Source organism: Syzygium oleosum, unplaced genomic scaffold (genome assembly GCF_021117445.2).
Source record: "Syzygium oleosum isolate NSW1041296 unplaced genomic scaffold, Sole_v2.1 Sole_v2.06, whole genome shotgun sequence".
Classification (NCBI taxonomy): domain Eukaryota; kingdom Viridiplantae; phylum Streptophyta; class Magnoliopsida; order Myrtales; family Myrtaceae; genus Syzygium; species Syzygium oleosum.
The window spans coordinates 10,461,209-10,472,616 of record NW_026607490.1 but is presented as its reverse complement, the minus strand read 5'-3'; the positions used below and the strand labels follow the sequence as shown (position 1 = coordinate 10,472,616).

Genomic DNA, 11,408 nt, shown 5'->3' with positions numbered 1-11,408 from the left:
TTTCTGATAGGGAATATCAACAACCTAAGAATTTTCATGGTGAAGGTGAGTTTGAAAAGAGCTTTTCCTACTCCAGAGACTCGAGAGGGTCCATTCAATCCACTTCAGACGCATGAAACTGTGTTCAGAAAACAGTCCTTGTTTAATCATGCTGCTCCAAATTGATGCTGAAGAGATGAAGAGGTGAAGGAGGAATAATGCAAGGTTGTAAAAATTATGAATGAGCACTTCCATAGCTGATAATATGCATTGTTTAAGCTGCAGATGAACCGACCAAAAAAAAAAAAAAGCTGGAGATGAGAAAATCAAACTAACTGCCATGTGATCGTAGTGGTTATGGAACAGTCCATTCTTTTGAATTAAGAAGGGGAAATAAAGATCAAACCTTTGAAAACATGGTAATCTGCAGGAAAGCTTGTTGAGTAAATTGTAGACCAGGTCAAGCACTGTCATCTATAAATAGAGACCATCTTAGCATGCAAGGCACCTCACTCCACCCTCGAGCAATAATACTCTGAGCTAGGAAATAGAACCTGAGATCAAAGCCCTGCCTCCCGCCCACAATGAAGTCCCTTCCCATAAGCCTTCTCATTTTGGCTTTGGCGACTGCAACTGCCTTTGCTTATGACCCAAGTCCTCTTCAGGACATATGCGTGGCCATCGACGACCCGAAGTCTGCAGGTTGAACCTCTATTCTAGTGTTATTGACATTCTGTTTTCTTCTGGTTAATGATGCTATAAACAGAACGCGCAAAAAGGTTTTGTTTTGGTAGCATGACAACATTGTTACCTATCATAGCCAGTCTAATAGTTATTGCATATTGAGTGATGCATATTTAGATGAGTTATGTTTTCTTATGCAGTGTTTGTGAACGGGGAGTTTTGCAAGGACCCTAAGCAAGCCACTGCAGATGACTTTGTCTTTATGAAGTTCAGAAACCCTGGGAATACTGCAAACCCACTTGGATCAAAAGTCACACCTGCTACAGTCCTCGAGTTTCCAGGACTCAATACTTTGGGCATATCCATGGCTCGCATTGACTTCGCTCCCGGCGGTCTAAACCCTCCCCACACTCACCCCCGTGGCACTGAGGTTCTGGTCGTCATCGAGGGCACACTCCTTGTCGGCTTCGTCACATCCAACCAATTGAACAATACTCTTTTTACCAAAGTCTTGTACCAAGGCGACGTGTTTGTTTTCCCAATTGGACTCATTCACTTCCAGTTGAATACTGGAAAGACCCCTGCACTGGCCTTTGCTGGTTTGAGCAGCCAAAACCCAGGAGTCATTACCATAGCGAACTCCATCTTCGGAGCGAAGCCACCCATTTCTGCTGATGTTCTCACCAAGGCCTTCCAAGTGGACAAGAAAGTTGTCGACGACCTCCAGGCAAAGTTTTGGTACGACAACAACTAAATGGAGCAGATGACCAGAAAAATGCCCACAGAGCATGTGAGCCATATAGCGTATGAGATCATTGCTACTCTCCATGAGAGATTGCCAAGGATAAATCAATAATTTATCTCAATGTTTATACGGAATTTATATAACTTTTGTATGAATCATTGAGCAATAAAGATCATTTACTATGAAACTCCTTCACCACCACCGCACCCCACCCCCCTCTCTTTCTCTGTCCCTCCCTGCTTCACTAGTCAGATCAGCCTCAAAATGATCATTGAAATGTTGTTGTCATCTTATAGAACACATAAGGTTATTGGACACATTCCATTACGGGGCTTGAACTTGCATAGAGATTCGATAAAGCTCTACAAGGATACATAAAAATTCCATTGGTGTCACCTTTTTCATGCTCCAATTTTGTGGAGTCAAGGGAAAGGAAGTCCCAGTCCACGCACCACTTGTCATCAAGAGCAATGCTTCGTGCTGCCTCGTTGCCAACTTGTTTCGTATTCACCAGGATGTATCGTCATTTGTAGAAAACATGCGGTATTCTCACAGTTCGACATCTGCATATCTGTGAAAACTGTCCTATTGCAATTTGGTGGAGCTTTTATAATTCATGTGTTTCACTCCATGCTGAATTTCAGACCATTTTCAAAACCATGATTAGTTTCAACCAAAAGCCCGATTTGGAAAACCATTCACTAAGATACTGTGCCATAGGCAAAGAATACTCCCTAAAATAACTCTAGGTAATGGAGTTGATTAAAAGAAGAATATGGAAATTTAAAAAACAAAAGGAAGTGGGGAACAAAGACTCACTATAACCAAATCGATGTCCTCTACAACATTTTATATAGATCAGGCGTTCGGAAAAGAATAGAGAGCACTAGAACTTTCCATTCTTTGCTAGTAGGGAAGGACAATTATCTAATAAACTTTTTGTATCGAAAACGGTTTGTATGTGAAGCTCGCAGCAGAAATGCAAATTAAAAGTCACCATTATCTACACATTTTCAACAACTCTTCCATTTCACCGTGTTATATTAAGAAGTATAAACTGCCTTTTAACAGATCTGCCCCTTCTTCTGCAATTTCTTATAAGGGAGTCCTCGTTAGCAGATGTTGAAAAATAACCTTCTTTTTTATTCCATGTTATAGGTTTTATTTCTTTTTCAATCATCGTCCCCAGTACATATTCGTTTTGGATCAAATAAACAGAACCAAGATTGGTTGGCCTCTGATTGGTGTTGCAGTTTTTACATCCTTGCAATGCATGAAAAACATTAAAAAAAAAAAACTGAAGTACATGATTGAATCGTAAGGCAATGCATACACCAGACAAAGCGATGAAGTTCCTCTACATTTCCCTTTCCAAAAGCTTCAAGTGACCCAATTTACTTCATCAAGAGGACTGCCCGAGGTGCTGTGTGCAGGAATAGTTTACAAAAATTTGCAAACTCCCAAGGGCTGGTTGTTGTGACTTACATTATATGGAGGTAAGTGAAGCATAAAACAAAAATTGAAACTATTGATTCTCAAATTACATTTTTGGAGCCAAACGCCAATGGACCTACAGCATATTTGAAGCTTTTCCAAGTGAAAAACAAGAAAGCGCATTTCTTGATTAAACCAAAGCATAACGGTAGCGCATTTCTTAATTAAACCAAAGCATAACGGTGTTGAGAAGGATGAAATGGATATCGAATTGTGCCTATTTAATCTGAAATGCCATATCTCTATACAATTTGACTTGGGTTTAAACTGAGGACAATACAATCATGTCCAGTGTTCTGCCTGAGTCCTTGATGTATTCCCAGCATAGTTCTCTCTCTAGTACATTAATCAACACATGCTTGCTAGGTCGTCCTTGCTCAAAGAAATTTTCAAATTGCAACAACATAAAAAACTAAAGTAAAAATTATGTTAATCCTCAAGCAGGCTCGTTCGACCCCATCTACAAGTCCAATCCAAAAACTATAAGACAAATCTAAAAATCCATTCAACATAATATGAGATAACCTTCTTAACAATGCCTAGCCATGTGAAACAACCTTAAGAAATGCTTTAGTCCTGGATAAGATATTTTTTTAGTCCAACATATGAAGTGCTTTGCAAGCAAGCATATCTCTGAATACTCTTCGTAGTTTCCTCCAAATAAGAGAGTGGATCAAATTTCTAATTTAACAAGGATAAAAACTAGCAACCACAACCCATCCATGGGTAGCTCAGTTAGTTAGGGCGTATTTGGGATTGTGTAGTTAGGCGTACTGATCCCAGGTTCGATTCCTCAGTTGAGCACTTGTGATTTAAGTGGGGAGCCATGACGGCGGGTTGCTGTGCTAGTCTCCCCCAAGGAATAGTCGAGGGGCGCGCAAGCTGGCCCGGACACCTCGGTTACCAAAAAAAAAAAAATTAGCAATCACAGACTATTTCTTTCAGGAATGTGAAAGCACTTGTTCCTAAGACATGGAGATTGACCCTTTCAACAACATTTGCTGAGACAATATTGTATTAGTCCTTACTCAAACAAGTTGAGCACGAAAAGGTGTCAGATAGCAATTATATAAGATAAACATGGTTGGGGTCCTCTCGATTACTTGGGTCGGTTTTTGGCCCCTAGATCACGTCAAATCACCCACACTAGTACATGAATGGTTGTGATAAGAGCCATCACTCGAATGTTCCTTTTTAAGACTTGGCCTACATGGATTTAGTCCCGGGTCGTCGCACGCTTCATGAAGGTTGCTGTTCATTTCTTTATCTGAGGAATAGGAAATCAAAGTAATGGACCCGTGCTTGTAGTTGTTGTGGAATGACTCGTCCATTGTGTCTAAAACTAAACTTGCATAATATTTGTAGTTTTGTCAAATAGAGCACTTGTCGCCATGCCTCGTCAAGTAGATTACCTGGAGAGAGCCCACGTAGGCTTTCTAACTTATTTTAACACTCACCTTTAACAAAAGCTTAAGCCAACAAGTTTAGTATCAACTGAGTAAATTAATTGCTCTCACCTCGACATGTATCTGACTTGAAACCTATTTTACTAATACTCTTAGATGAACGCCTTAAAATATTAGCTTCTTAGTACTTCATGTAGGGGATTAATTACAGTCTAGTCCTTTAAATATCCTTGTTTGAGCAATCTGATCCATTACAACCTTTTTCTGCAATGTAGTCTCTAACTTAAACATATTTGTGCGATTGAGTCATCCGGTGATCTAAGTGTTACTCCTGTTGTCAAATCGTTGATATAGCGATATACGAAAGTGTTTATGATGTGGGCCCACGCTAGAACAAAAAACACAAAAGTACCAAAGAAAAGATTTGTGAATTGAGAGAGAGCATGCACACAGAAGGTTGAGATGAGGTAGGGTCAACCTGGCACTCTTTGAGGCCTCGTTGGGCCTAGGCCACGCTTTAGCAGGGTCACAGCCTCCTAGTATTTCCCGTAGTATGGGTCAATCATCGCCGGGGCACCATCAACCCTAATGAAGGTAAGGGAGGGCTTTCAACACCCTCATAGCAAGGTAAAGGGATCATGAGCCCTCAAATTGCCGAAAAATGGCTCGAGAGCCCTAACCACTCCTCAGCGAGGCTGGCGAGCCCTAGACACCGCACGTGCACAATTAAGGCCTACCAGTGCTCTCTTGGATGGCGAAGGGCTAGCAAAACTTTGCCAAAGCAAGGGTTCCTAACTTTCCAACATTTTTAAATAATAATACTTTTTAATTCTTGAAAACAAAGTTTCTCATTCTATCCTCTGATTGGTTTTGCAAGATCAGAGAAAAGATGACAGAGTAGTTGAGCCATATAATAGGAAAATTGTCCAAAAGTCCTAAACTTGTTACACTTTTGTCAATTCAGTCTTAAACCTTTCAATCTTTCCAATTGAGTCCTAAACCTTTTGACGTTTTTCCAATTGAGTCATCCTACTAATTTTGGCTGGAAATCGCTGAGGTGAATGCTAGCCATCTTATGTGTAAGCACTTTTGCTTACAAGTTCTAACTTTTGTAAAACCTTTTTTCTCATTAGGTTGCAGAGCACTTGTAGCTTTGGACAACAGCTTCTTATTTCTAACCTGGCATTAACCATTTGCGGACAAAAGTGACAAAGTTTGCACAGAAGCATCAGTTAACATGAGTTATGTGTTAAAATATTTAAATGATAAATCACACATTCATCTATTAGCTTCAGAACAATTAGTAGTAGTCCCACAAAATCTCACATGGTATCAGAGCTGGAGATCCTGAGTTTGAATCTTTCCAAGCCCCATTTGCTTTCCCAATTAAATATTTTCACACCTAGTACTAGGCAAAAAGACTAGATTAAGCGTGAGGGGAAGTGTTATAATATTTAATTAATAAACCACGCCTTCATCTATCAGCCTAAGTTTTTAGAATAGTTGGCAGTGGTCCCACAAAATCTCACATTATAAGCTCGCATTGTGTGTGACATCTTGAAAATCTGTCCATTTGGGATTTATGAAATACTGGGTTTTATGAATGTGCTTGTAGTTAGTTCTCGCCTGGAACTGATCATTCCTGTGATACTAACCAATAGGGAAAGGCTAACTGGGAATTTAAATTCGTGCGACTAAGAGGAAATTCGATCGTGAATTGATTTTCGACCATAAAATCGCCGAGGTGACATTTTGAGCCACTGTAAGCCGATCCAAGGATAGCTAGGGGTCAGTTCGCCACTGTCATAGCAGTGGATCGCGGGTGATTCCGCTAGACCACGAAATGAATTGACGAACGATCCCGAACCTATGCCAAACGATCGTGCCCCTCGGATCTAGCGATTGATCCTCGCGATTTAAATGACATCCGAAGTCGTCACGAACCGAATGAACTTGCACGTGACTCGATTTATTATCAGTCACAGGTCGAATACGCGAATTTCCCCAACCAGCCGCCCGTTAGTTTGAGAAACGCTCGAGTTGCGTTTAATAAAATTTAATTATTTAATTGAGCCCAAATTGGACATCGGAAAATTAGGAAGTCACAATGGGACGTTAGGATGACGTTGTGGTTGGAACGTGCGATTTTGGATTGTCCCGGATCCTTAAGAAAAATTCGATTTCGATGAGAATTGAGGAAAAGGACCATTTTGCCCTTAGAGATTTATAAAGGGCATGTTTTATGAGGGAGGGGCATTTTGGTCATTTTGCCATAACTTTTTGGTTGGACATTTTTGCCCTTGAAATTTTATGAAATCCCCAAATTGCCCTTGGATATTTTGAGTAAGATTCGATCTCGGCCGTCGGTTTCAAGATAAGATCGAATCTGAGCCGTCGATTTGGATTGTGAGAGAGGGGCAAGATGGTAATTTGCCGCTTTGGTCCAAATTTCACTATTTAAGTCAAGACCCATTCTCTCTCTCTCTCCTCATTTCCTCTCTCTCTCCCTCACGGCAGCCCCCCCCCCCACCGAGAGCTCTCTCTCTCCCTTGGCCAAGCCTTGCCGCACCGCCGCCGCCGGTCACCGCCCGTCCGCCGTGTGCCGCCGTGAGCCGCCGATCAGCCGATCCCCCTTTCCACTCTAGCCGAGTTAGCCTAGAGTTCGGGTAAGTCGCCCCTTAAACCCTATTTAGGATATCGGGTATTAACGGACTAGTTTAGACTCGGTTTAGTGTGGTTTTAGGGGCTGTTTAGCGTTGGATTAGGGGCTGATTGTGATGGAATTAAGTGCTGGAATTGTGGACTGATCATGGCTGAGAAGTGGGCTGGATTATGGTGATCTAGAGACCAATTTAGGGGCTAGTTAAGGCTGATTTATGAGCTGGGTTAGAGCTAGAACTTGAATTTTTGAAGTTTGTTGTGAATCTCGGATTCGCGGTCACTGTACGTCTTCGACTCACTATTTTTGTGGAGATTTTTGGAGGCCGAATCAGGGGTGGTGTCCTTCACGAAAGTTTTTCCTCACATCTTGAAGTATAACATATTTTAAATTTGGAATTTTTGGAGGCCATTTGTGTCGCACGAAATCCCATTTTCAGACCGTCTTAAAACTGCCCGGAACACTGTTTATCCCGACCTTCTTGTCTTGCCGAATTTTTATAAAATTTTTCAGATCTATTTTCAATAAAATTCCTTCACAAAAGTTGTTGGAGACTTTCATTTCTATGACATATAAAAATTTCAAATCTTTTCAAGGTGATTTGGGTGTTGAAAGAAATGTATTTTGAGGACAAAATAGTCTGTTAAAGCGAACTGATTCTGGTCTGATTTCGAGGGACAAAAAGGCATGGTTGTAGATTGAACCGGATTTCGTGTTCTTCATAAGAAATGTTTATCAAGATGTTTTTTATGATATATCCAAAAATTAGAATTTTTGGAGTTCATTTACTATTTATTTTGATGGGATTTCGGTTACTGTGTAAACTGCCCAGATTTACCCTGATTCTATGGATGTTCATTTTTATGAGCGGAATGGTGGGGTGTCGAGGTTGAATAATTGCTGCCCTCGTGACTGGAATTGATGCTTGAATGTGTGTTATATGAGTTGATTTGAGGATGAATGAGGATGTTTCGGGGCTGGAGTGAGACTGAATAGAGTGCCGGACATTGTGGGATGGAATTGATGAGCTTAGGGTTCGATTTAAGGACAAATGGTATCGGTTTGGTGTGTGGTAGTGTGACTGGATTGTGGTGTTTAATATGGTTGGAAATGAGCTTGGGAATGCCGAAATTATGCTATGGTCTTGGCTGTGATTGTGGGGCCATTAGCGGCCTTGTATGTTTGTTGCGCCGTGACTTGATCAATTGAATTGTGCTTTGTTATGTGCACGCTCGGGCCGAATTGAATTGATTGTTAAATGGCCGTGTTTGAGTATTGATTGAGCATGAGAAAGTGCGTGGTTAAATGCGTGCACGGGTCACGTGTGATTGGCCAATTTATTGACAGGCGATTGTTAAGTGTGTGAATGAACGAGAAATTGTGTGTGGTGTGGCATGTGCGATCGTGGGAATATTTCCGTCCTGAGGTGTGTACTTTAACGCGGGACAATGCCGTCCCTGACGAGGTGACGATGCCCGGCCCGACGGGGTGACGATACCTGACGAGGTCAGAAGACTGTTGGCCTGATGCGTTTTACGCGGGCGCGGTAGTGGTGGAAAGGTTGAGAATGAGTTGGACTTGGCTTAACGTCTAAGGATTGCGAAAATTGGCGCATGGCGTGAGTTAGTGTACGAGTGTGGTTTGTATTGCGTGATGTAGTGCTCGATTATGGAGTAAAAACTGCTAGGCATGGTATGGGACGTACCCAAGTGGGTTTTGCCTTATAATCGAGGCATGCGCGGATGTGATGCATTGACGCATGTGAGTTCTTATTACATGCTTTGGTTTTGTGATATGGATAATGCATCATTGTGGCATGTTGGCTGTATCATTATCTGACGTGCAGGGATGTGTATGATGGATCCCAGGTAGGATCGCGTGTGATTGTTAGTATGATTGGTTGTTTGTGTTATGTATGTGTTGTCTGGAGGTACGTCATAGCCTAGGTGGGGTTTAGGTTGTGTGCTTATTGAGATGTGATCTCATGGTTGTTTTAATCAACAATTTCAAAACCCCCGCCTAAGCAATGAATCTTCCTCCGCCGCCGCAGCGTTTGGGATACCAATGCACACCGACCATAACGTGGTAGAGTACCCAACATACGAGCAAAAAGGTTCAGAGGGATTCAGACGTAGATTCCGGGGAGACGGAATCGGAGTGGACGCCATCTAGTGGGCGTCAGGGATAGTTTTAGGGTCATAGTAACTCTTTTCGAATGTTCGCATTTTGAAGATAGGGTATACCCAGGCTGCTGATCTTTTGAACATCGGTGTTGCAGGATACTCGGTGTGCAAGTAAATTATGGTATGGATTATATACGGTGGATATTGTAATTAGTTGGATAAGTATTGGATGTTTATTCTCCCTTGTACCGTAGCCAATTATTGTCCGGGTATTTGCGACTTTCGCTGGTTGATTTAACTCTCTGATAAAATGAAATGAGGTCGGCGATTTTCTGGGACGTCGCAATATTCGACCAGAGAAGGGATGTTGCGAGCTCGATGGGGTTCGGGGCGTGACATTGTGCATCCAAAGGTACTTTTTTTTTTTTTATCAAAGGTACATATTGTATAATGTTTTGTGCAACAGTAGTGTGAATCACTGCCATGTGCATTGTTACTAAGTTCAGCGTTTGGCATGTTAAATCAGATGAAATCCCCTAACTATTATTGATAGGGAATATCGGCAACCTCAAAATTATCACGGTGAAGATAAGTGTGAAAAGAGCTTTTCCTACTCCGGAGAGGGTCAATTCAATCCACTTCAGACGCATGAAACTATGTTCAGAGAGCAGTCCTTGTTTGATCACGCTGCTCCAAATTGATGCTGAAGAGCTGAAGCGGTGAAGGAGGAATGATGCAAGGTTGTAATAGTCAGGAATGAGCACTTCCATAGCTGATAATATCCATTGTTTAAGCTGGAGATGAGAAAATCAAACTGACCGCCACGTGACGGTAGTGGTTATAGAAACGTCCATTCTTTTCAATTAAGAAGGGGAAATAAAGATCAAACCTTTGAAAACATGGTAATAGAACCTGAGATCAAAGCCCTACCTCCCGCCCACAATGAAGTCCCTTCCCATAAGCCTTCTCATTTTGGCTTTGGCGACTGCAACTGCCTTTGCTTATGACCCAAGTCCTCTTCAGGACATATGCGTGGCCATCGACGACCCGAAGTCTGCAGGTTGAACCTCTATTCTAGTGTTATTGACATTCTGTTTTCTTCTGGTTAATGATGCTATAAACAGAACGCGCAAAAAGGTTTTGTTTTGGTAGCATGACAACGTTGTTACCTATCATAACTAGTCTAATAGTCATTTAATATTTTTTTTTTTTGGTAAGGTAATAGTCATTTCATATTGAGTGATGCATATTTAGATGAGTTCTGTTTTCTTATGCAGTGTTTGTGAACGGGGAGTTTTGCAAGGACCCTAAGCAAGCCACTGCAGATGGCTTCGTCTTTATGAAGTTCAGAAACCCTGGGAATACTGCAAACCCACTTGGATCACAAGTCACACCTGCTACAGTCCTCGAGTTTCCAGGACTCAATACTTTGGGCATATCCATGGCTCGCATTGACTTTGCTCCCGGCGGTCTAAACCCTCCCCACACTCACCCCTGTGGCACTGAGGTTCTGGTCGTCGTCGAGGGCACACTCCTTGTCGGCTTCGTCGCATCCAACCAATTGAACAACACTCTCTTTACCAAAGTCTTGTACAAAGGCGACGTGTTTGTTTTCCCAATTGGACTCATTCACTTCCAGTTGAACACTGGAGAGACCCCTGCACTGGCCTTTGCTGGTTTGAGCAGCCAAAACCCAGGAGTCATTATCATAGCTAACTCCGTCTTTGGAGCGAAGCCACCCATTTCTGCTGATGTTCTCACCAAGGCCTTCCAAGTGGACAAGAAAGTTGTCGACGACCTCCAGGCAAAGTTTTGGTACGACAACAACTAAATGGAGCAGATGACCAGAAAAATGCCCACAGAGCATGTGAGCCATATGGCGTATGAGATCATTGCAACTCTCCATGAGAGATTGCCAAGAATAAATCAATAATTTATCTCAATGTTTATACGGAATCTATGTACCTTGTTTATGAATTATTGAGCAATAAAGATCGTTTACTAGGAAACTCCGTCACCACCACCACAGCCCCTCTCCCTCTCTTTCTCCGTCTCTCCCTCCCTCCTTGTTTTATGGAATATCTCTCATTCGAGAGGAGCCAAATGCTAAGCAAACTCATATCTGAAGCAAAACATAGATTTTGATCAGACATCTATGAATTCAGTGAAAATAATTGCGACGACTTGGGAACTCAGATCAGCCTCAAATGATCATTGAAATGTTGTTGTCATCTTATAGAGCACATAAGATTATTGGACACATTGCATTACGGGGCTTGAACTCGCCTAGAGATTGGACATACCTTTATAAGGATCCT

At 41.9% G+C, this 11,408-nt stretch overlaps 2 protein-coding genes across 2 annotated transcripts; both read left to right on the top strand.

Moving 5' to 3' along the window:
- Window positions 1-495: 495 nt before the first annotated feature.
- On the top strand, window positions 496-1,595 carry LOC130138347 (germin-like protein subfamily 1 member 13). The gene is made up of 2 exons (XM_056312134.1): window positions 496-681; window positions 864-1,595. Exons 1-2 carry the CDS (start codon window positions 564-566, stop codon window positions 1,415-1,417), a joined length of 672 nt encoding a protein of 223 aa, XP_056168109.1. The 5' UTR covers window positions 496-563; the 3' UTR covers window positions 1,418-1,595.
- An 8,401-nt stretch (window positions 1,596-9,996) lies between these two features.
- Window positions 9,997-11,099, top strand: LOC130138457 (germin-like protein subfamily 1 member 13). Its single transcript, XM_056312646.1, has 2 exons — window positions 9,997-10,150; window positions 10,368-11,099. The coding sequence occupies exons 1-2, from the start codon at window positions 10,033-10,035 to the stop codon at window positions 10,919-10,921; spliced, it is 672 nt and encodes a 223-aa protein (XP_056168621.1). The 5' UTR covers window positions 9,997-10,032; the 3' UTR covers window positions 10,922-11,099.
- Window positions 11,100-11,408: the final 309 nt, after the last annotated feature.

Bases quoted from the DNA above. Each gene is read 5' to 3' on its own strand.
- LOC130138347 (XM_056312134.1), top strand. From the start codon at position 564: ATGAAGTCCCTTCCCATAAGCCTTCTCATTTTGGCTTTGGCGACTGCA. The intron at 682-863 runs GTTGAACCTCTA...TTTCTTATGCAG, and splicing joins CGACGACCCGAAGTCTGCAG to TGTTTGTGAACGGGGAGTTT.
- LOC130138457 (XM_056312646.1), top strand. From the start codon at position 10,033: ATGAAGTCCCTTCCCATAAGCCTTCTCATTTTGGCTTTGGCGACTGCA. The intron at 10,151-10,367 runs GTTGAACCTCTA...TTTCTTATGCAG, and splicing joins CGACGACCCGAAGTCTGCAG to TGTTTGTGAACGGGGAGTTT.